Genomic DNA, 25,729 nt, shown 5'->3' on the forward strand with positions numbered 1-25,729 from the left:
AGAGCTGTGAGTACACGTGTGTGCCACCAAGCCTGGCTGAACCATGGATTCTAAAAAGCTGAAAGGCACTCATCTTGTCCGACCTTCTAATCTGAGAAAAGGGCAAACCAGGGCTAGAGATGGGGAGACCTACCTAAGGTCCCACCCCTCATGTTTGAGCACAGTTGCTTTCAGCTGGGAAATTAGGCAATTCTTGTGCTCTCGGTGTGGGAGGACATCGGAAATGTACTTACTCGGAAAGCTTTGATTCGAAATGGCAGATGGTCTGAGTGGAGAAATGCAGTTCCTGTGTGACACTGCTGCTCTCCTCCCTGAAAAAGCAAAGCCTTATAAAGGGGTCTCAGGCCCAGGGCCTAGCTGTGCCACTGCAGCCTTGGGGAAAGAAAGGAATGGTTTCAGACTTACAGCACAGCTGTGCCCTGACTTATCAGGTCAGCCAAAGTGAGTTTCTGGAACTTTAAATTGTGAGTGGAAAGCCAATCTTCACAGTCTTCCAATGCTGGAGACTGAATCTCACTTCCCTGCAGCTTCTGTGAGAGAGAAGCCAGAATCAGACCAAAAATGGTGGGGAGGAGTTCAAGGATGCCCTTGGGTCCCTCTGCTGGGTACCTGAAGTTGCAACTCAGACAGATCCCACCTAAAGGCAGTTCTGCTCGCTGAGGAAATATTTGCATGTGGAGGCCTGTGCTCTAGATCAGTTGCCTTACAAAGGCCACCCACTCCTCACCTCCAGTGTGTGGCCAGACAACTCAGTGGTTACTCACCTTGCCCTGCCTTGTGACTGAATACACAAACATACCATGGCCACACAATATCACAGTATGACGGTAGAACTCAATAGGATAGTATGACACAATATGACAGTAGCAATTGGCCCAGAATAATTAGGATTTGGTCAAGTGACTGTTAGTTTCCCTATTTTTTTTTTTTTTGTCTCCAAACTCTGGACCAACTGGAGAAAGCCAAATACATCCTCCAAACTGATCACATAAGATGCCTGCTTCTCATGAGCCTCCTCCAAACACCTCCGGTCAAGGCATACCCAAAATCTTACTCCTGTTTCATGTTCCCACTCCACTGCTTGTCTCTAAGTCTCTGCCAAACACAAGTGATGGTCACTAACTCCGGGCTAGAGCAAGCTCTGAATAAATGACGAGTTTGCTCTCACTTGGATAGTCTTTGTTCATTTCCACAATTGTTTTCTTTGTATCTTTTCAGATGACTTCTGCTTCCTATAAACCAAGGGGTCTTCAACAAATATTTGTTGACTAACTGGCAGAAGAAGGAATGGAGTTATTCTGTCCATTCCAGACGTCAGTACTAGGAGCAGTGGGTGAATATTAAGAGCAAGAATTTCCCAGCTATCACAGGACTCTGGCCATGGAATGGATGGTGGCTCTCAGCTTGTACCTGGTGACATCTGTGTCACTTACACAGTACTAAACTCAGGATGTGCAGGGATGCTCTTGGTGGTGGAGCTGAGATCATTCACACAAAACTCAAACTCTACGTTGGAGAGGCTTTCTGGAAGTTGGAAGGTAGAGAGCCTTGATTTGAGACCCTGGGTCTGCTTTGTCTCAATCACATTTCTTCCTTCCTTTTTCCGGTGGGTATTTCTGAGTCATTACTATGAATGACTGTCCTAGCCCTGTTCTGGTGCTAGGGCTACTGTGTGAATAAGATAAGAGGTGTTCTTGCTTTCTTGGAGCTTACCTTCTAGCGTGGGTGGATGGATAGCAAACAAAAAGCAATTTCAGAAAGGAATCGTTCTATTAAGAAAACGGAGCCAGGGATTTAGCTCAGTGGTTCCGCTGCTTGCCTCGCAAACACAAGGACCTGAGTTCGATCCCTGGTACCAAAGAAAACAGAGTAGGGCAAGCTGAGAGAAAGCAATGGGGTGGAGATGGGGAGGCCACTTAGATGGAGTAGTGGGTGGGAGAAAGCCTCTTGGAGCCAAGCCCTGAAGGTGGAGAAGGAGCAGGTCCCGTGCTCAGGAAGGAAATGCACCTTCCAGGCAGAGGTGTGGAGGTGGGGAGGGTCCGAGTGAGTGAAGACCAGAGAGGCAGCCATGTGCTGGAATGGGGAAAGGTGACACGAGAAGATGCTACAGTAATTTCCTGTACAACCACTGCCATTTATGTGGCATGGAAGGGCCCTGTGTGTTGCTATTGCTCCTTTAAGGTATGGAGTCCAGATCAGTCCAACTGTGAGAGATGCCTTGCTGCCCACCAAGTCTGATGGCTATGGAATGAGCCTGAGCGCTGTTTAGCCCCCTGGGATCTGGGTCCAGATTCAAAGATGCCACCTGGGTACTGGCTTGAAGGCTAAGTGGGTTTTCTTTGGGCTTGTGTATGTCAGGACTTTTGCTGTAGTGAATGACTGGTGGGCAAATAGTTGGAAACTGCTGCAGGTGGATGAGTTACTTTACATGGCATAGAGGATATAGAAAGAGGAACACGGGGCCAGGGATTTAGCTCAGTGGTTCCACTGCCTGCCTCGCAAGCACAAGGACCCGAGTTCAATCTCCAGTACAAAAAAAAAAAAAAAAGAAAGAGGAACAGGGTAGAGGAAGAGAGGGAGAGAAGAAGAAAGGCATGCAGTAGTACACAAGGAGTCTCCATGTTAGCTTGTCACACAGCAGCTTCCCCCTTTCCAGAAAACAGCATTGCAAAACTATAGTGTAGAAGGTATGTTTCCGCAGAAACAGCTCTCCACAATGATTCTTATTTCCCACTCATCTTTGGTCATAAAGAGCAGGTCACCATACAGCGAAAATAATAAAAGAATTCTGCTACTATATTCCAGCTGGATAGTATTGCAGCCTTAAAACCTGCTCTGCCCCCCGCCCCCCGCCCCGCCAAAAGGAAATCAGCAAGTGTTAAAAAAGTATAAAAAACCACATTCATAATTATAGCAAACACTTAAATACTCTTACTATATGTCAAACACTTTTCATATCTTAACTCATTTAATTCTACAAAGTAGCTTCCATCTTTATAACCCTATTTTATTGACAAGGAAATGGAGACACAGATAACTTAGTCCTTTGGGGAAGGCCAGGCAGCTAGTAATGAAGTGGGGATTCTGTTCTAAGCTGTTAAGCTGCAGTCAGGTTGTAACACTAAAACTATACCGTCCCTCTGAATTAGCACCAACCTGTGATTATTCCCATGAAAGAATGAAAAAAGACTGACAAGGTGACTCTCATGATATGATTCACGCTGCTCAAAGTCCTGTTTTTGAAAAGCAAGGCCTAAAATCATAGTCCGTGTCCCACACTTGCAAATACCGCTCTATCATACCCCACTAGATGTCACTGTTTTCATCTTTCAGGTCTCTACCATCTCCCTGGTTAGTAGCATGAAGCAGCATAGAAGTATTCACTTCTCCTTTTTTTTTTTGGTATGGGGGATTGAACTCGGGACTTTGTGCTTGCAAGGCAAGCGCCAGAACCACTGAGCTAAACCCCCGGCCCCTCTACCATTTTTCTTGCATTTAAAACTTGTCATGTTTTAGGACAAAACACTTTTATTTCTGTGCAGATATGTATGTGGATTTTACATTACTCATATTTGAAGAACAATTAACCACATTATAGATTTTGACTGTAGATCCTGCAGTCTGTATACTAAAGCAGGTGCTTTCCTCAGAGAGGGGGAAAACAGCTTTGTTTTGGGCACTCTTTTCCTTCTTTCCCACAGAGCTCTATTTTTGAGAAAAAGGAGGCCCCATCTGTGGCTGATAATGTAAGAGTGGTCCTTTCTACACCTGGTGAGTCATGTATTTTAATATAACATTAGATGGAATAATGACCCATGTCAGCAGCATTTGGAGTCATTGAAAGATTTCTTCAGAATCTCAAAACTCTATCGACCTTTCCTCATTTCCTTTTTAATTAAACTCCTGAAAAGTCAGATATGATTATCTTTCTGATTGCTTAATTGCCAGCATAATAACTGTTTCGTTTTTGACTGATTATCATTTCAAAGGTATCATATTTAAATTCAAGAGTAGATTCAGAAATGCTTATGGGCCTGCCTTGCCCCTGGCAACAAGTGATGGTAATTGTTTTCATGGTAGAATGAATTCAGTTCTCTTGGGAGGATAGCTCGTTACATGTCAAGAGTCAGCCTAAAACCACAGGCTGGTTATTCTACAGGTTGGTTTTCCTGTCATAAACCTCTCATTCCAACAGCAATACCTGAAACAGATTTCTAGGGTTTGATTTTAGGGAATTGTAAAAGAAAAACAAATCTCAGGAAGGGAAAATTTAGACTCAGACTTGAATTAAATGCTTTAGACTTCAGGCTTTAATGACACAGTCAGAATCTTACCATCTTCCTAAATATTTAATGAGGTGGCCAAGTAGGCTATAAATTTTCTATAGATAACATAGAGATTCTTCATTTCTAAAGACAGGAGATTAGGGATGAATGATTAATTAACCTTTTTTATTCATGAATTCTATGTGAAGAAAGAAATACCCAGAATTTAATACATTCTGTATTCCCTGTGTATTATTTTTTTAAGTACTCAGTGAAAGCACTATGGTTTTACCAGTAAGTCCTGCATCTGGTTAACATGAGTAACCAGTAATCCATTGTCTGGATTTTGGCCAACTCCATTCATATCCTTCTGGTTCAGTTGTTTCTGATGTCTGTCAGTGTTTCTCTTCATGCTACAAAACATAAAGTGATTTGATCAATGTCACTGCTCTGGACATTGAGTCTACACTGCCAGTGCCTCCTTTCTTTCCCTTAGTTCCTAAAAGAATTTCAGCAACATTTTATTTTTTTGCAGGAAACTGAGAGGGAGCCTACAGAGCCTTGATAAAATATGGACTCCGTGATCATGAGCCATTGTACTGTCTTTATATTTAGATAATGAAAGCCCTCAGGTAAATGTAAGATGTTACAATGACCATTTCCTCATCTCACTTCAAGGCAGGTGATTTCCTTTCAAATCCTATAAGCAAAATGTAGTTGCTGCTGTTTTCATTTGCAAAATCAGAGAATCATGCTGACCAATGATTTTTCAGAAGCATATACCTTGACCATGAAAGACATGACTAGTTTGTGTAGTCATCAAAATACTCCACACTTCTTTTCCCAAAGAGGAAAAGAATACAAGAGGACAGAGAGACTATGGTGTTGAGGGATTTGTTCAGCTTAACTCTTAATACAACAAATATTTACTGACCACCTACTAAATATAAAGCATTGTGTTTGGCACTGAGCATATCATGGCGAATAAAACAAGGGTTTCTCGGCCTTGGCACATTGGGGCAGTTGGGGGTAGGTAATTCTGTTGGCTGGATGTCCTGTGTATTCTAACATGTTTCGTGGCATCTCTGACCTTTACCTGTTAGATGCCTACAGCAACCCTCCACACTTCATGGCGACAACCCCAAGTCTCTTACTATTGCCAGTGTCCCCTAAGGGGCAAAACTGTCCCCAGTTGCGGATGATTGTGATAGATGTTGTCCTCGTCCTTGCAGAATTGACATTCTAGAGGGAAAGACTGATATCAAAACGCTTACAAACTGTGGCAGGTGCTCTGAAGGCAGAAAAGTACAGTATGGTATGATACCATATGTAGAAAGTCATCAGGAAAAGACCTACTGTGCATAGGTAAGGTATTCAGGGAAGGTCTCTTCTCTTCTGAACTCAGACCTTCTTAAAGCATGAAAAGGAGGCCCAGTTAAGAATATGGTGAAGAGCCAGGTAGAGTGGTACATGCCTGTAATCTCAACACTTGGGAGGCTGAGGCAGGAGGATCGCCATGCCGTGGAGGTCAGCCTGCGCCACACCGTGAGTTCAAGGCCAATATCCACTACAAAGCGAGACTCTGTTTCAAAAAAATAATAATAATAAATATGGTGAAGGCTGGGGTGGTCAGAGGGAACTGCAGTTGCCAAGACTACCCTGAAGTGAGAAAGAGTTTGGCATATCTAAAGAACCAACAGAAAACTGTCTGGCCAGCTTGTAGGGATTTTTAAAAGAGGGAAGAGGAGGAGGGAATATTTTGAGATGAGGGTCAGTTCTTTTCTCTGAGAACTGCATCGGCACTCAAAAGGGTGAGCCCTACAAGTCACAGCTTATTGAATCAGTGGTAGACATGTATCTAAGATGGATCAATGAAACTGTCTCTCTGTGAATTTGAAATTAAGAGCTACAGGGCTACCATGTACATTCAGACACAGAGAAAGAATCTAAGAAAAGCAAAGCAAATGGCCATTCCCCTGCCTCGCTCTCCATGGGCTCTTTCTCGGTGGCTTTTTTCTTTCCTGCCTGCTCCTTGTCTGGCTCGTCCTTCTCTGAGCATTATAGCTTGGTATTTCTCAGGCTAACAGTGCACGACTGTTCTTTTCTCATGTCTCCTCTCTTCCTAGCCAGTTTCACCCATGTCCAAGGCTTCAACTTCCATCTATACACTTGTGTGTCAAGAACCCAGACCTCTTCCTCTGCCTCCAAACCCGGGTATTTATTGGCATTGGATATTTCTACTTGGAGTACCTCAAACTCAACATGTCCAAGACTGAACTCACAATATTCGCCACAAGCCTATCTTCTTTCTCTAGCTTAGGACAACAAACAAACAAAAATGTACCATTTTTCTACTTACATGAGTCAGAACCCAAGAATTGTTCTTGATACTCATTTCTGTTATCTAATCCATCATCCGATCTTGTTAATCTTGCCTTTCTCAAATCTCTCCATTTCTATCTTTACTGACATTTTTCTACTCCAAGTCTTTGTCATTTTTGTCACAGACAACTGCAGTAGACTCTAATTGGCTCCCTGTACCTCTCAGGGCTCCACTTCTCACCAGAGTAATCCTTTAGAAAACAAATACAATGTTATACTCTCATCTTCGCCTTCCTGCTTAAAATTGTTAAAAAGCCTTCCTTTTATTGCTAGAAGGCTAAGATCCTGAAAATGGCGTTTGGGGCCCCACCTGGCTTGGCTGTTGCCCATCTAACCTTTGAAGATTTTCAACCTCACCACTGCCCTTCCCTTCTGTGTCCCGCAAGGATTCCGGAACATTATAGAGTTCTTTTGACCACATGACCTTTCGTGTGCTTGCTGTCTTTGTTCTGAGACATTCTTTTCCCTTCCCAGCACACTACTTATTTCATTCTTGATGTTTCAGTTCAGATGTCACTTATTCCAGAAATTCTTCACCACATTCTATTCTGGTTCAGGTTCATTTTATACAGACTTTTACAGAACTGTGCTCTTCTCATTTAGAGAATTTAAACTTGGAATTTTATTTTAATTAGTATTCATTAGATTTTAAAGAAATGGTATGGTTTATTAAGTTGTAAATTAATATGTGTAGCTCTTGATCTTAAGTTTCTCTACAATATATAACTGTTGTCTATTAACATTCTGCAGGGATTCAACTACTAAAACAACAATGGTTGGTAAGAAATAACAGCCCTCTAACTGTTATACTTTAGAAGTGTTATACTTTATATTTCAAAAGTGCTTGATGTTTTAACTATTATAATAGTTAAGCTCCCTGCTCCTACTGAAATACTTATGTCACTGACCTTCTCTTCTGGGTGTTCAACAACTAAAGTTTGGAGACCAAAACTAAAAAGGTAACTGGGCTAAAAGGACAGCCAATATTTTGGCCCTGGCCCCTCAAGGTCAACAAAGATCCAGGACACAAAGGAACCTTTCCTACAGGATCCTACATCTTTGGTAAGTCACTCAACCGCCTGAGCAAGGAGATTGCTGGGCACCAGAGGAAAAATGCACCATGTACCAAAGGAGGGTCACAAAGAGGGAAAAGTCTCCCATGCTTTCACTGAAAGCAACATGGTCAAGCAAGGCCATGACCCATCCCAATGGCTGACACTGACAGAGGAGCTGAGAAGCTCTATGCATGGTTCCAAAGTACTGCCTGAGGAGACTTAATTGACCTTGATAAACAGCAAGAGGTTCATACTGATTGACACAGGTCTCACTTTAACTTGGTTTTAAACACCCAGCAGAAAAGAATAACCAAAAGAGGTATAAAATAATGCCATAGTAATAAAGCTAGATATAAAAAGGGGCTCCAGTCACTGTCCCCTTCTGGCAGTTTCTAGCTATACCAGTAGCTGACCATGGTTATGGATCATTAGGAAAAAACTATGGTAGAATCTATAAGAGCCAGCAGGTTACAATCACTATTTCAATTCCTATGAGTGACTTTCTTCATAACCTGCCCTTCCATTCTAGTGTGCTCATGCTTAGACTATACATGCTCTAATTTCTTCAAGGTTTTGTATATTCTTGCCTAAAGGCTGCCATACTCTAGTCATACAAATGGAACCACAACAAAAGTGCTAGAATTCTTGTACTGGGATCCACCAGATCGACCTTGTAAACAACTCATAACTGATGATGGATTCTGAAGTTCCCTGGGACTTCTTATCCTCCCTACGGAAGGGTATTACTAGCTCTTCCTGTTGGAAACACCTGTTGGCTATACTCGTAATATTTCTATTGATCTTATTGTTCGGCCCACATATACTTAACTGTCTTTCTGGCCTTGTCTCCTCCAGACTTAAAAGCTATACGCCTACCTACTCATGATGGAAACGCATGATGCCTATTAAGAGCCTTTAGATAGATCTTCTGAAGGGTATCCCCGACTGCCAACCACAACTACAATCCCCTACAACCTGAAGTAGCTCGAGCGGTCATTGCCCCTTGTCCCCTCATGGCAGTTCAGGATAGTTCTTCAGAGGGGGGAATAGGATAGATAGATGAGCTAGGTAGAAATAGACAGGGCTAAGTCCTGGAGAAGGCCAGGACAAAGGTGGAACAAACCACAGCACCACATCACTTAGACTTCCTGGCTGTATGCACAGAGAGGGACAGACCAACCTAAGCCAAGGGGGTTTGCTGGAAGGTTATTGGGGCCTCTTGGTATTGTAGACAGCTAAGTTAGTTATAAATATTACAGCTGGTTATACAGGGCTGGACCTTCTGCACGGAGGAAAATTGTGACCCAAGGCAGATTCACTGAAGGCCAGAATTGAAAAAGGAGAAACCACACACCCTTGTGCTTCCCCCGGGATAAACAGCAGTTATTGATATTCTAAATAGGTATCGTTCACCTGGGTGGGGGGTCAAGGTCTTAACCCAGCCTCTCCAGGAAATATCCCTGCCCCCCACCCTTACTGAAAATCCTTGTACCTTGCTTGATACGTGACTTGCTTCCCAATTGGACACCATTCCCTGAGTTACTGTACGTGTAAGCTTATTGGACGTTCATGGCTGTGGCCCACGTTGTACCCTCGTGGGTCTCACCCTATAAAACTTCTCTGTAAAGCAGGGTCTTTGGCTACCCTTGGGACCCCTCCTCCCCTCAGGAGCTTCCCTATCAATAAATATCTTCCTACTTAAAAAAAAAGTGATGTAAGTTAAGTGAAAGCAGGGATTGGCAGACAAATATTTTGAGGAGGGGCGGTGAAGGGAGAGTAGGAGGTTGAGAACCTGCCTTAGTTCTTGAATTTCTGATTATTTATTTCAGGTACTTATAAGAATTGACTAATTTTCTGCTCTTGGGTTCCATCTGATACCCAGTTTTTTATAATTCCCTACCTTTCTACTTAAGGTAGCTCATTTAGGTTTTTACTTGTAATAAACAATATCCTGGCAAACACAGCAAGTGAGAAACTGAATGAGGTCGCAGCTTAAACATTAATTTACTGTGTTCTTTTATGAAATCATAAACTGGCTTACTTTAATCAGCTTTCCTGGAGACTCTTAAGGCAGTAACTGTTGAAATAGAAATGCCCAGTGAACACTACCCTCCCCCAGTAGTGGCTTGGTGTCCTCTTTCAGAAATTGATTAGTCATTTTTTAAAAAGAATCCAGAGGCCTGTACAACTGGATTCTGGGGTGACTTGTGTGGACTGGAGAGCTTGAACTACACAAAACTACCAAACAACACAGTGTGCTGATGCGTTGAACCATTAGTTTCTTCATCTGTGGTGGAATAAGGAAAATAGTAACTGCTCTGCATATTTCAACTCCATTGTCAAGAGGACCAAATGAAGTTGAGATTGCAGAAATACTATAGAAATGTAGAATATCACAATAAATCAGAATAAAAATGTGTTGCATCTTTAAGAACTTCAGCAAGACACTGTAAGTAAGTAATCATTCCTTCCTGAATATTTATAGAGTGGATTTTAGGGGCCAGAGAGAGGTGGTACTTCAGACAGAGAGATGAACAGGATGCAGCTCTTACCCCTAGGCCTTTGCTCAGAGGAAACCTGATCAGAGTTGTGTTTGAGCACCTAACCCTAAACAGTACCCCCTCCACTCGGCTTCAGTGTTCTCCTCAGCATGTGTCACATCTGACCTTCTATGAAGATATTGCCTGCCCTCTTTGTCCCAACCTAAACACATTAGAAGTGAGATTCTTGAGGGCAGGACTTAGTAATGTTCACTGCTGGAACTCTTACATAAAACAGTGCCTACAACTTAGTTGCTGCTCAAAAAACACTCACTGAATAAATGTACTAAGGGCAGGTTCCGAGTTTAGGGAAGGTGGCCCACACTGTCCTGGGGGAGTGGTTAAGAGAGAGAAAGAGAACATGAAAACTGTCCACTGCAGATGATGTTTTGGTCAAAGTAGGAGAGGGAGCTCTGATTATTGAGTAAAAGAAAGCTAGCTTCTTGGTTTGTTAACATCTAGATCTAGGATTGTCCTAAATCTTGAAAAGCCATCCCCAAGGTTTGTATTTTAAACTGTAGAATGACCTCTAATCTTGTCCATACATAGTCCATGTTGCCAGAATGATTTTTCCAACATGCAGAGCTGTTCCTGTTGCTGTGTTTACAGTCCTGCCATGGCTGCTCCGTGCTCTAGGAAAATCACATTGGATTTTCTTCCTGAAGCCTGTCATTTAGTCAAGATCCATTCCTTTCTGGGCTCTCCTCATCTCTACCCTTCTCTGGTCCCTGGCAACTGCTACTTATATACACCTTCCTACTGCACACCCCTTTTTCTCAAGTTTTTCTTCTAGGAATCCCCTTTGCACCTTTTGCTTGCCAAAACTCAGTAAGCTTTTTTTCTGAATCCGGACCGCTGCCCCCAGATCCCACAGTGGAAACCCCCTGAAAGTCCTCCTTGCTATCCCCTCCTCGTCTATCAAGTTGTCATGGTATCTCCCTAGCCAGCTCCATTACTTCCTCATCTACACTGTACCTAGTACAATGCTTGGCACTGGGGAGCTGATGCTTGAGAGCCCAAATCTCTCTCAATCCAGAGCTTAGCATCCCCCCTCCCCGTAAACCCCTGTGACACTTACCTTAACTTGCATTTGTTCATTTATTTCTCCATCTTTGGGAGAAGGGTCTTGGTACCCAGGGCCCAGCTATTCCTGGTTTCAACTTGCAGTTGCTTCAAGCTCTTCCAAGGAACTCCACAGTGAAGCTTGCCCTTCAGGGAAGTGTTAGCTGGTTTCCAAGGTAACAGACTGCACCACTGCAGCTTAGGGCAGGGAAGGGAAAACCTTGTTCACCCCAGGGAAGAAGTTACTAATGTGTGTTAATAACAACCTCTTCCCTGTCGGTCTGATTTTCTCAACCCTCACAAAAGCCTGAAAGCAGAATTTGGGGCTCTTTTCTATTTTTAGAACCTCTGGGTCAGCACTAAACTATGGTTTAGACCAGCTGAGCCCTGGTGCCTGCTGCCTTCTTGTGGTAAGAAGGGAAGAAAGACAGTGGAGCCTGCAACATGTAGGAAAGGTGGTAACCTTTTCCTCCTTAGACTCCCTAGGGCAGTGACGGTGAACTTTTTAGAGCCTTCAAGATACAAACAGTGCTATGGGTTCGCCACCACTGCCCTAGGGTCTCTTGAACACACTTCGGGGTGTCTAGTTCCAGCCCCTGTCCACACCTGGCTCAAACAGCAGCAAGCCCAGTGACCTCAGCCTCAGGAGAGTTTATCTACTCCAGTGGTTTCTACACCACTTGCTAAGAAAACATAACTTCCATTCTCATCCAGGAGATTGATTCAGAACTGTGGGGAAGTGTGGCAACACGAATCTTCAACAACGGCGTATCGTGATTATGATGTAACAATCCTCCGCCCATGGTTTCCGACCTCCCTAACCCCTTCGTTTACAGAGCTCAGGAGAGATGAAGTGATATCCAACATCAGCCAGCCTTGTGACTAGGGTATCAGGACTTTGTGTTTTTTTAAAGAATCCATCCAGGGTAGTTCTCAAATCAGTGCTCACTTTCTGAATCTTTAGTTTTAGGTTAGAAGATATGTAATTTGTGGCAGTCATTAGATGGTAAAGAACTGGACCCGTCAACCACAGCAGTGGCTCCTATAGGCTAGGTCAGAAATAACCAAACTCCTCAAAAGAGAAATCGCTTATTTTATTTTTTGGTACCGGTGATGGAACTCGGATCCTTGCGCCGCAAGGCAGGCGGCGGAACCACTGAGCTAAATCCCCGGCCCCAAGAAATTGCTTATTAACCTCTAGCTACTATGAGCAGAATATCCATGGGCTGGAAGGCCATATATAAATCTGAGGCAAAAAAAAAAAAAAAATCTGAGGCATTTAATATTTCACCAAAATCAACAAGGCAGGATGGGAGTTGAGGGGGTGATCAGAAAGAAGGGAATCACAAGCCACGAATGACCAATTGTGCCCACCTTGATGGAAATCGTGGGTGGAATGGGCTAACTTTGAGATACCGTGTTCTGAGACACGAGGGGCCGCTTCCCCTGCTCCCTGGGTACATAGGATTTCAGTATCTTATAAGACGTAAAACCCAACACTGAAAACTTTGTTACTGCTTTCTTACCTGAGCTTACATGACACACATTCTGGATATTCTGTAGCAGATGGACAAAGCAGAGTAAGATGTTTTCTTATCTTACCAACCAAGAGGAAAGCTGCATGTGGACGCCATCGCTTTTAGCTCCCCTCAGCATGCAGATCATAATCGGCCCAGTGTAAGGAATCAGAGCATAATAGGAATTTCTCTTACCTTAGGTTCTTGGGATATGATTAAAGTTCATTCATCCATGTCTGATCTTTTAATTAGGAGCTCTTACCTGGTAATGTTACACACACACACACACACACACACACACACACACACACACACACATATTCCTTTATTTCAAAACAATAAGGAAGTTTTTTGGGGGTCAAGCAGCAGCATGAAATCAACAGCTTTCTTCTGCCTTCGTAAAGCCCTGAACTAACTAAAAGATTCAAGTGGCATGCCAGAGCAGGGGAGGTGAGGAACATGTTTGATGTCAAGAGGAAAGTGGGAGCCTATCAAGATCCTTTCAACTAAAAGACAGAAACTCAACTTAAACTTGTTTAAGGAAAAATGGGAATTTATTTGCTTAAATAACAAAATAATTCAAGGATAGTTCTGGCTTCAGACATGACTTGATCCAGAGTACAATGTTAACAGAATGTGGTGTCCGTTTCGTAGCTTCTTTTCTTCTGTGGAGGCTTGGTTTCTAGGTAGGTTCTTCGGATGTTGCTGGCAAACTTTATAATACACACGGTGCTAAACTTCCCCCACAGCTCAACCCTAATGGAAGATCATTTCTTTCCCAAGAGTTCCAGCAAAGTCCCAAGCTTGGCTTCTTGGTCACATATCATGCTAATTCTCAAACCAGTTGTTATTACCCTGATTGGCCAGGCCCAGCTTCTGTATCCAGCTCTGGAGCCAGGAGGTGAAATCAGCCCCATGAAGCCGTATGGATTGAGGCAGAGCAGGAATTTTCCAAAAGAAAAAGTTTCAGGTTTGTTTTATTAGCCAAAGAAGAGGACACAGATACTAACTAATATGTCTCTGAGAGAAGACAAAGTGGAGGGAGTTTTCTCCTATATGAATGGAGATCGAGGAATTAGAATTAGAGGGTGTTGAAGCCCACTCAGCGTTTGGCACAACACCTTGGTGAGAGAGCAAGACCTAAGAGCAAACAGGTCTTTGGTGCACCCAGAGTCCACTGGTGTAGGCAATCTCAACTTACAAGTTTATCATGCCCCAAGGACAGGATGGAACTCCTGCACCGTGGAATGGATGTCTTAGTAGTAATGTTTAGACTGACGGTAAATGACCGGAGGGTCCGTCCTACTGTATGAGCCATGGGCCTCTGCACAACCTAGTGTAATTCAATAACCAGTAAGTTTCCTACCCACAGGGTGGAAGGGATCTAGTTAATTTTAAGGGCCATGAGAGGAACGTGGGGAGCAGCCAGCCCTATGTGCTCAAATCCTGAAAAATCCCCACAAAAAGAAATTTAAGGACATGTGCTCTACAAAATACCATCAAACAATGACTGCAAAGAGAAAGCTTGACAGTGCGAGAGGAATGATGGAAGATTAAATGCAAATAAGTTTTTCTTACATATTTTTTTACCTTTCAGCGAAGTAGTTAATATTCACAAGTTGTTTCTAAATAGGGACTACCTCTTATGGTTGTGCGCATTCCACACTAACAAGAAGCAAACCAGAGATTTAGTCTCATGTCTGAGCCAAGGAATCATGCAATTGGGACAAGCTATTTTTATTCCTTTAGACTAGCCCAACTGGCAACATGGAACAACAGGAGTCCTCGATCTGCAGTTGGGAAGCCTAGGTTTAAAAATCTTGATTCACCAATTACAAATTATAGAACCTTGGGTAGGCTGTTCACTCTTTTGATCTTAATTTTCTAGTCTATAAAATATCACCTCTTACTGCACAGAGGATTAGGATGACATATGGCAAAGCATAAAACAAACATATTTAAATGTTAGTTTCTCTAGACTTATTGAATACGACTATTAACCACAGTACTTTAAAAAATATAAATTGCCTTAATAGAGTAGTCGATATGCTTTAGTTAGAATGTCAGATTATTTTGATATTTGGGAAGTTTTTGTAATCTAAGAACTAAATTTACAGCAGCATTTGTGATGGCAAAAATTTGGAAACAAGCCAGGTGTGGAGGTTTATGCCTATAATGCCAGCACTCAGGAGGCTGAGGCAGGAGGATTGCCAAGAGTGAGATCAGGATGGGCTACACAGTCAGGTCAAAGCCAGCCTGAACTACACAGTGAGACTCTATCTCAAAAAAACAAGAAAACTAAAAAACAATAAACTGGTAAACAATACCAAAAATGAATGATTTTTCTTTGACTGGTTCTTCAACTCTATTGGCACTGGCCATAGACAACAAGGCAATATCAGGAATGAAAATTTAAATTTTTTAGTTTAAGAGCATATCTGAGTTGTCTTAGACAACTAATATTATTATTATTATTTTTTTGGTACCGGGGATCAAACTCGGGTTCTTGCATTTGTGCAGCAGGCAGTGAAACCACTGAGCTAAATCCCCGGCTTAGACAACTAATATTAACTACTTAAACAACATGAGAAGGGGTGCCAGAGTCAGGACATGGTATTTATTTGACTGGCTCGCCCTGACAGATAATAAATGGGGACTGTTTTAATAGTGAACAAATAAAACTGGCAAAATTCATTAAAGTGGCTCAAAATGGCCAACTGGGGATAACTGCATCTAAAATGAGACCAAATCTTTGAACCTATTCCTTTTAGCAGAAATAATTAAAACATCTTGGCAGGACCAAGTCTTTGCAAAACAGCAATGTACAGGTGCAAGACAGCAAAGAACCCACAAGCTGGAAGAAGCCCCCAGTGTTTTCTTGGGATCAACAGGGTGCTTGCATCATCTTTGTATGAGTAGCAATGTTAGTGCACTATGAATTCAGCAGCAGGAGATGTTGAGTCCATAAGAAAATCCCAAGAGGTCAATGAAATAGACATTATACAGCCAAATACCAATAAAGTAGCCACACTTTATGAAGGCTGATCCAGGGAAGCCTCCGCCTTCAGGAAGAATTTTACTGGAACAATACTGGTAGATAGGTCATTAGGTCTTTCAGATTTCCAGGAAATATGATTGCACACATTTTTATAACCTAGCCCTGAACTTAATTTTGATAATTCAATGTGTATTGTGCCAGGTTCCTCAGGAATACGAGAGCCATATCCTTCCAATCATTTATAATTTAGTTATAAATATTTAGCAATGATAATAGCAGCAACTAACATTTGAATGCTTACTATGTGCCATTATTTCATTCAAAACAAACCTACATGGTAGGTACAATTATTAGCTCCATTCTAGATTAAAAAACAAGGTTCACAGAGTTTAGGCGATTTATTAGGTCCGAGGCTCCTCTGTCAAAGGCACTCTTTCCTATGCTGAGCCCTCTGCTGAGCCCTTGCTGAGAGACTAGGAAAAATTAGTAAGACATTCTGAGGCCTCAATTTCTTCATCTGAAAATGGAAACATGGTGCATGCTCTTTTAGACTTCATCCAACTCTAAAAATTTGAGTCTCATCAAAAGTCTCTTCTTGAAATTTAATTTCAAGTGGTCTTAGTCTGTGATTGGAACTGGGACTGATAAGCAAAAACTTGGAACACTTGAAAAATGTTATTCTACGGTGTTTTTTCTCCTGAGGAAAAGAACCAAACCCTAAAAAAAGTTACACATTCTATCTTTAATGCCATTTATAAATGTACTTTGCTAGGTTAACTATGACCCAAGAGTTGACTTGGCACAAAAGAATACAGTCCTCTTGGCTGGGGATTTAACTCAGTGGTTCTGCCACCTGCCTCGCAAGTGCAAGGTCCCAAGTTCGATCTTCGGTACCAAAAAACAAAAACAAAACAAGAATCCAGTCCTCTAAACTCATAATCTTCCCATACAGTGGCTAGAATAAATAGAAGACTAAGTCAAAAATAAGGTATTTTTAAGCCCACATTATATTAAAACCACTCTGCTGCCACTTCCTAAGGTATTGCCAAAGAAAAGGAAAAAGTCCCCTGCCCTCACAAAGTTCAGTATAAGTCCGCCATTACAATTCACAACTGCTCTATTTGTTAATGTTTATGGGGAGGGGACCTTCAAATACCTCTCATTTGTGCCCAATCAGGGTGAGATTTGGAGGGTGTGAAGACTGAGTGCCCTAAAGACCAGCCTGGCTTGCCTGGAACTTTCCCAGTTATAGCAATGAAAGTCCCAAGTCCTGGGAACCCCTTGGTCTCAGACCAGTCAGCACGGCTGGGAACACTATGAAGAAACCTTCAAGTCCCAGAACCAAGAACACCTAATGTGTACTGGATTTTAACCCCGAAGTCCCTATGAGGATCCTGAAAAGGTCATATAGAGAAACAGCAGCAAGGGACCGGAGATTTAGCTCAGTGGTTCCAGCGACTGCCTTGCAAGCGCAAGGTCCCAAGTTCGATCCCTGGTACAAAAGAAAGAAAAAAAAAGAAACAGCAGCAAAGATGGTTATTAGTTTTTATTAGGCTGGGCTGATACCTCCAGAGAAAGCTATAGCAAAGCTATAAGGGGAGCACAAAGACAAGTCTAAAGAACAAGGGTTTTACCCATATCTTAAGATTTTGGAAGTAAAGATCCTTTGCACCCCCCTGGCCCCTACTGTAAGGCAGAAATAGAAGATTAAAGCAAAGGTGGACCTAGGTCTATATGCAAGGAAGAGAAAGATGGATAGCCTTAGGGGCTGTGGTTCAGTTTAAGCTCATGGACTCATGATGCAGAAGAGTGGCACATAAATGTTTTATTGCTGAGTGAATCTTATTAGTGCACATGGCCTGATCCATACCCTTGAATATTAATGGCATCTCTTCCCTAGGGGTGAGCTAAGAGTGGGAGTGGATGGAGACTGAAACCCCTTTTCAACACAATTCTAACAACAAAACCAATACAAGAGGCATGGAAGTGTTCTTGTGCGAATTATGTGAAACCTCAGTAAGAAATCAATTTGTAAAGTCAAAGCTTATTTCAAAGTAATAGAAGTCTTTTTAGTTTCTTTAGTAGACAATTTATTTTGATAAACTTGCTCAATAACAAAAATACAAGTGAAGAAAATTATGTTCATTTTATACAGCTGTATTAACAATTTGTTTTGAAATTATTAATTGAAAAGTGTTATAACCAATTAGGAAACAATTCTTAATAAAGTTAGGATAATATACAGACCTTGATCACAAACTTTAAAATTTCTTGAGAAGATACAACTAAAAGTTCCGTGTAGGAAGTTCTCCCTACACAGGCCACTTTTTTCCTTCATATATTTTTATCCTTCAAAATTTTTCTGAATGACAGTAGAATTGTGAATGTAAATTTAATTTTTAAAAGATCAAAGTAGGTTGATAAAAGTTACTACAATCAGAGTAACTTGTGGCCAGCAGTCTTTTAACAAAGACAAAATAAATGCAACATGTTCTTCCTATGAAGACCACAATGCAAAATAATAGCTAAGAATATATCCAAAGTTAGTTTTCAATACTTTTTCTCGGCTTTTTCTCTAAGTCAAGAGATTGTCACCAGGACTATTTATTTCACTTAAGAGATTAAACAGTGAATTCATAGAACATCAAGTGGAGATATCAAAGCTTTAGGCAAAAGGGTAAAAAACCAATGAAGTGTTTTGGTCATCTAGAACATTAAAAAGAAAAAGAAAAAAAAGACAACCTTCAAAAACAAAACCAGTGAAACAAGGTAGTCTGTAAGAAGTGGAAGAGTTAGAAAAACTACATACACACATTAACAACATAGAACATGGATTACCTTTGGAAAGAATCATCCTGAAATGTTTGCTTTTAATGAATTGAAGATTTTTCTGTTTACAGATGTTTAGGCATGTTAAAAAGGAGCTTCCAAAAATTTCAAACTAATTCAGTCTTGTGCAAATAAAACCTACAAATAGTTTTCAGCAGATTTTACAGTGATAGTCTTAGGTATGAGAAGAATGCACACTCTAAAAACAACGTACCAGACAAAAGTTTGACAAACGATTGCACCATGAAACAGTGTTTTATATACAGTTTATAAGATATGACTTCCTGCTATAAATTAATACTGTACTATATAGTACTTATAGTGACCTTTTTAAAAGCAACTGCTGACAGTTGGCTATCTTTTCACTTACAAGATTTATAGAAACTTATATGAATGAGTCCATTTCAATGTTTGGTCTGGAAGAGCACAAAGACTTGACCTCACACACTACTAGATGGGATGTCTCAGTCCTGGGTTAGACCGCTGAACGACCAGAGGGACTTTTCCCCTGCCAGTCCTTTACACAATGGACCTCCAAGACAGTGATAAGTAAAGACAATAGGATGGTTCAGGTAACAGATACAAATAAAACCTAAAATTCTGTAATCTTATATGCAATACCACTGTAAGTGAAAGAAGTAAACAGTGGGGAAATTCTTAGCAGCTGAGAAACTTTCTCTCCCCATGCTCATGATCCAGTTAAAAATATTTTGAGAAACTATTTACAATAAAATCCATCTTTTGGAAGAGAAAAGCTCTTGGTCATATCATAAATTAATTTGAACAATACTTTGCAAACACTTTATCTCAGTGGTATAACAGTGATAACCAAAGCTTTCCTTCAGAATGATCTATTTGATTGAGGGTTAATCAAATAACAGGAACTGCAATCCCAAATGTCCACAGAACATATCCGGTGTATTCTTAGAATTGACTAGACATCATAATACTTGGGGGGAGGGGGGATGGTCTTCCTTGGATTTCCCAAAGGTTTTTTTTTTTAAACCCGGGGAAGGAAAAGTATAATATTCCCCTTGAACACTCAAGGAATGCACCATAGGGTAGTTCAAATCCCCCCCTCAACTCCCAGTGAGCTGAAATACGAGGTTTTTACAATGCAACACTGCTGGATTTACATTTATAGTAACATATATGCATATCAAACAAGCCAGTGTGAAACACATCAAGCCCTTCCATTTCATACTATGAATATCTGAGGAGGTAACCCCATCCTGGAAGTATCTATTCTATTTTTTTTTAATTTAGCTTCTTAAAAAACAGTGCATTTACTTCTGTTTGTGTGAAGCATGGGCTACATGGGACTCTACCTCTACTTAGCAATAGGGACATTTGGGTTGCTATTTCACTATTAAGAGAAAAAACTTAGCTCTATTGCCATGAAACACCCTTCTGCCCACATTTTAAACAGGAGATTATCTATAGTGTTCGGCAGAAAAAACAACTAAGCATTGACATGAAGGCATGGAAATGTGGAGAAGAGAAATATTGTACTTTAAAACTACTTGTGAGTTCAAAAGTTAGCTGTAATCTTCTTTTAGGGAAAAACCTAAAAGCTGTGGGTTTAGTACAGCCTTTAACATAAATGCAAAAATGTTAGCTTTTAGTAAACAAAGGCATATAGCACATAAAGAAAATATTGTATTGCTCAAGTATTTGGTAAAGATATATTAATAATGCTGACAGATTAAAAGACTAGAAATTTAATTTTTATGGCAGAATGAAATTAGTATAAATAGCTAAAACAGCCAGATATTTGCTACTGAACTTTGTAGTTATGTAAAGTTGTGTGCTTGAACATATAAAATGCATTATTAATGTTCAGACCCAAGCCAGTAAAAAAAAAAGAATCTCTATACAATAGACAACAGTTGCCAATAATTTAAATAGTGTCAGATTCCCCAAATTATAAGGTTTGACATGATCTTACCTTCTACTATCATATACAAATAAATTAACCCTAGAAAGAATTTTTAGCTTAACTTAAAATTGCACCTAGAAATGTATGGGATTATTTGTACCTATTACAAAAACCTGTTAAAATCAAGGGCTGCTACAAAGAATGAGGTAAACTGAAGACTCTCTCCACTATGCAGCCTTCAGATAAATGGCTTGTTTTCTATTGAGTTCTAGGTTTGCACACCACAGTGTGTTGCTGGCAAAGCATTCAGAATTCTCTTCCAAGAACTGTTTGCATGTGTGCATACATAGATTTACACACACATACACACACACACATATATACACACTATATACGGCATCAGCAAAATATATATATTATATATATTTATATAAATATAAGGAAGATTTCCCCCACCCACCCCAAACAACATGTCTTTAGTGTTTGATTTCTTTTTCCTTGTTTTGTACACAGAAATTGGGAATTTCAGAATTTTTACATATATTTTAGCAAACAAGTTTTGATCTGTTGGCTTGGTACAGTAATGCAACGGCAATTCATTCTGGTGCTAAAGGCTTAAACCATTACAAGGAAGTTGTAAATACTAATTTCTTGGGAGGTGAGGCCAGCCCCACATGAACTTCTCTTGCATCCCCTCTGGTCCATCATGATTCATAAATACTTAGACTGTTTTTTTATTCCTCAAATGAATTTTTAGACATTAAAAACGGAACAACAGAGTCACAAAGGGCCACATGCTTTTCAGTATAAAGCATCTCCTTCACTAGGTTGCTATCACAGTGCAGACTGACTGCCTGATGTGCTCAGGAGATTTAGTCAATATTGTCTGTATTTGGTTATGAAAAAGGCTTTCCTCATTTTTTTTTTAATCCAAAGTGCATAGTGAGAACAAATCAAAGAATTTTTCTTTTCGACATCAGTTTCATCTAAGCATCTTCCTATGAAAGGATTGCTCAGATGCCTTGTCTTTGTCCTCCCACCCTCTTAAAAAAAAAAAAAAAAAAAAAGAAAGTCAAGCAGTTTAGACATTCATCAGCCCGGTAAACAAACTTTGCCAGCAAATAGAAGTCCTACTATTGTAAAGAAAATTGATAAGACAAAAAGTACATATGATGACCCAACTACTGTGTTGTTGGGTAATTTATAAGGTTGACCTCCGACTTCATTGATGTAAAATCCTATTGGAAATATTAGGGCAGCCATACAGAAAAGGATCACTGAAAAACAAACCAAAACACAACATTAGTAACATGGTTTGGTGATTAAAAAAACAAAATTTGGCACAAAAGAAGTTTATAGGAGGTGTTGTGGGTCCTGTTAAAACATGGGCCAGCTGTCAAAAATCTGCATATACTACAGGTCACATAGTATTACTGACACTTAACTAAATATAATAAAAGTTGGGTTACCCTGTATATCAGGATCATTCTGAATTATCAGCATTAAGAAAAGTCTCTAAACCTACTAAGTATTCACATACACTATTCATAACCATTTAGTCTAGTAATTAAGGGCCACTGGCTAGAACTAACTCTACATTCTGGTCCTGCTACTTACTAGTCTTCAATTGTAGGTCTCTAACTTCTCTCTGAAAATAGGAGCAATATCAGAGGATAAAATAATTTCGAATCTCTGGCATAGTGCCAGGTTGACAGGACGTGCCGAATGAATGTTGCACACTATTATCATAATAGTTATTATTCTGCCAATTCTCCTTTTGCTATTTTTCAGAAGGAATTAGAAAAAAGGCCTGTAAAAATAAGTATCGTTGGGCTGGGGGTTTAGCTCACTGGTTCTGCCACCTGCCTTGAGAGTGCAAGGTCCTGAGTTCGATCCCCGGTACCAAAAAAAAGAGTATCATTTCTCTTACTCTAAATTAGCTAGTATAAAAAAAATTAGACCTTTGGGATGATTATTAGCAAATTGACAGAGTGGTTTCTCTTATTTCTGTCATGTTTTTGAATATGCAGAGATACTAAAGTGTGGGAGGGTAAGAAAAACTCTTGAGTTTCGTATATGAATACAATAAAATTTATTATTTATTAAAATGTTTCTAGAAAGGTATCAGTGTGGGGGTAGTAATTCCACAGTCTAATGCTTTAGCATTAGACTTCCCTGTGTTACCAAAGAAATGCTCTTCTCAGTAAACAAAAATTACTCAGGTAGGCTAGCTTTTCTAAGAAAGTATTTTTGGTTTTGCATACATATTGTTCAAATGTTCCTAATCCTTCACATTTCTTTGGAGCAAAAATATTCCTTCAGTATAATAAGAAGACAGATTTCTAGTCACTGTATGTAAAGCTTTCCATTATTAATTCAATGAGAAATCTTTTCATAGACTTTTTCTTTTTTTGGTACCGGGGATCGAACTTGGGTCCTTGCGCTTGCGAGGCAAGCAGTGAAACCACTGAGCTAAATCCCCAGCGAGAAATCTTTTCAAATTAAACCTACCTTAGGAATATGGACAGAACCCTGGATAAACACATTAGCTGACACTGCCTGTACATCTTTGTGTATATATTAATCAACAGAATTTAGTATAGGAATCTTTAAAAAGCCAATTAGAAATTCTTTCCTGGATGGAATACCTTCAATAATATATTAAAAAGTAACATTTGCTTAAGTAATACACCACTTAAGAAACATACTAGCGTTCTGCTTTGCACCATTTAGGTCGATTTTATGTTACACAGACATAGATAATATTTCATTTCAGGCAAAATGATTCCATAAAAAATATTACATAAGCAAACTTGGATTCTTTCTGATACCTACTATAGAACAAATGAAAAACTCAGGTATTAAATTTTGTTAGTTTTTGGCCTTTCTGTTGTATAGTCAGCAACAAATAACTTTATGAGCGTTGTCAATACCCACTTATCAGTACTGTCATTAACTTCAATGATTCTTATGGTTTAATACAGTTTGGAGTGTAATATACAACCAAAATCTAGGTAGCTATAGACAATCTAATAAAAAAAAACAAGGAGGATAGGCATGATGGTATAATCCTGTAATCCTAGCACTCCGGGATGCTAAGGCAGAAAGACTGCAAGTTTGAGCCCAGCCTGGGCAACTTAGTGTAACCCTGTCCAAAAAAAATAACAAAGGAGATCGGGATGTAGCTCAGTGCAAAGGGCCTGGGTTCAAATCTTAGTACAAAAACAAAACAACTTTTTCTTAAGGTTGACTAACTCAAGAAACACTTCAATAATTTAGAAGAGAATGCTGAAGAGATACACATTAAATTTGTTCATTCTGTTAACTGGTGTATGTGGGCAACTTTATGTCTTTTCTACTGTAAAATCAAGATCTATCTTTTATAATGAGGTGCTCATTTAGTGACTATAGTTAAAATTTAATATTCTCAAGAGTTAAAAAAATTCCAAATTGTTAGAAAAGCCTCATCAATGTTATGAAAGCAATGAACTCCTATTCATTCTAACATTGATTTTAAATCCTAGGAATTACACTGTCTATACTTCCTGGGAACCAGGTTTAATGGAGGTGGATGAATCTTTCTTTTAAATTATAGAGAACTATGAAGATACATTACTTTAGCTCTTAAAATATTACTAACATTGATATGTATCACCTAAATAAGCTTATAAAGATGTAACTTCATATCCTCCACGGCCCAGGTTATTTGGTGCTAAGAATGAGAAATTAGGTGTACTGGTAGATGAAGCATTAAGACAGAGTAGCAAAGGAAAGAACAGGCTTGGACTGGAAGAAGTGGACTCATTTTCATTTCTTTTGCCCCCACAAGCAAGATTCATCACGTGAGACTCTCTCCTTTGAGACATATTTCCTCAATGTACAAGGCCATTTCAGTTACCCTCAAATTATTATAAAAACCACAGTCTAACTAGAATAGAAATATGTATAATAAAGTACATCTTCAAGGACTGAAAGGAATCATTAGGGAGAGCCCAATTCCTCTCACAACTGCCACCCTAGAAGACTAGCTCTGATAACAAAAATATTTAAGGAAATGAAGAGGAATAAGGCAGCTCTATGCCTATTTAATAAAAATCAACTCTAAGATATATTAAAAAATAAAAGTACAGAATAGTGTAAAAATATTTATATAAATATATAAGACATGCAGATGTATGTATGTATTCCCTGTGTGGAATATTTCTAGTAGGAAATTTCAGAAACCAGTTTAATAGGAATCGGAGGGCTGAGTGACAAGGCCACAAATGAGACTTTTCACTTGCTTACCCTTTTCAGAGACTCTGAATTATGTATCATATACACATATTATTTTTAAAAGTTACCTTAACTAAGATATAAGAGAAAAATACATTGCATTTGGGATTGATTATACATACTTAAATATTGTCTGTTGAAGGGGAATGAACTACAAGGATAGCCCTACTTCTCTCTCTTTCCTGGGTTAGGTGAACCAATAGCTCATGTAAGCATCTTTATGTATGGTTTGCCTCATACAACTTTGGTAAATTACAGTTGAGATTTCTGGTATTCAGAGCATATGCACTCCCAAACTCCAACTAAATGCAGACACTAAATCCTTCTTTGATACTATTTTACTCTTTAAAGAGTGAATTCTGTCCAGATAAGTGATACGTGTTTATGAATAAAAGATACAGAATTACATCCTTTTAAAACTCCTCACTGGTACTCTTTAGCAGCCTTGTCTTCACAACTGTCTTTGGCCCTTACTCTCTAGAAAAGAACTGTCTCAGGAGGTCTCCTTGACAGAGGAAAGATCATCAACTAGTTTCACAATGCTTAACAAGGGCGCAGAAGCTTTTTTATACTAAATGGAAGTTGCTTGATCTAAAATTTAAAACTAAGGGGAGTGTAAAGAGAAAAATATAACAACAGAGCTAGAAACACACACAAAAGAAAGTTTCTCTGAAAGCTAGGGAGAAACAGAGACCCATAAGGGAATATTACTATCCTACAGTCTTAAACTGAGTTTGAAAATTCACAGGGATAATGAGATTATACTTTAATCATACTAGTTCTAAATAAAAAAATCAAGTGAAGGTAAGCTGTGTTATAATACCTATTTTTAGAAACTTGGGCAAACATGAAATGATTTTGAGATACTGAATTTGGAAGCTAAGACTCATGGTATTTGGCATAGGTATTGTCATCACATTTCTTTAG

The 25,729-nt window shown here is 39.8% G+C and overlaps 2 protein-coding genes across 2 annotated transcripts in view; both read right to left on the reverse strand.

Moving 5' to 3' along the window:
- Positions 1-12,155, reverse strand: part of Vwa3a (von Willebrand factor A domain containing 3A) — a 53,062-nt gene extending 40,907 nt beyond the window's left edge. The window contains 5 exon segments of the mRNA XM_004855910.3: positions 234-311; positions 406-530; positions 4,558-4,678; positions 11,321-11,502; positions 11,911-12,155. Coding sequence (XP_004855967.2) covers positions 234-311; positions 406-530; positions 4,558-4,678; positions 11,321-11,340 — 344 coding nt within the window. The 5' untranslated portion in view covers positions 11,341-11,502; positions 11,911-12,155.
- Positions 12,156-13,353: 1,198 nt separating this feature from the next.
- Positions 13,354-25,729, reverse strand: part of Mosmo (modulator of smoothened) — a 64,341-nt gene continuing 51,965 nt past the window's right edge. The window contains exon 3 of the mRNA XM_004855909.4: positions 13,354-21,804. Coding sequence (XP_004855966.1) covers positions 21,620-21,804 — 185 coding nt within the window. The 3' untranslated portion in view covers positions 13,354-21,619. The remainder of the gene's footprint in view (positions 21,805-25,729) is intronic.

Source organism: Heterocephalus glaber, unplaced genomic scaffold (assembly GCF_053883595.1).
Source record: "Heterocephalus glaber isolate CG9 unplaced genomic scaffold, H.glaber_assembly_v1.0 deba00000943, whole genome shotgun sequence".
Lineage (NCBI taxonomy): Eukaryota > Metazoa > Chordata > Mammalia > Rodentia > Bathyergidae > Heterocephalus > Heterocephalus glaber.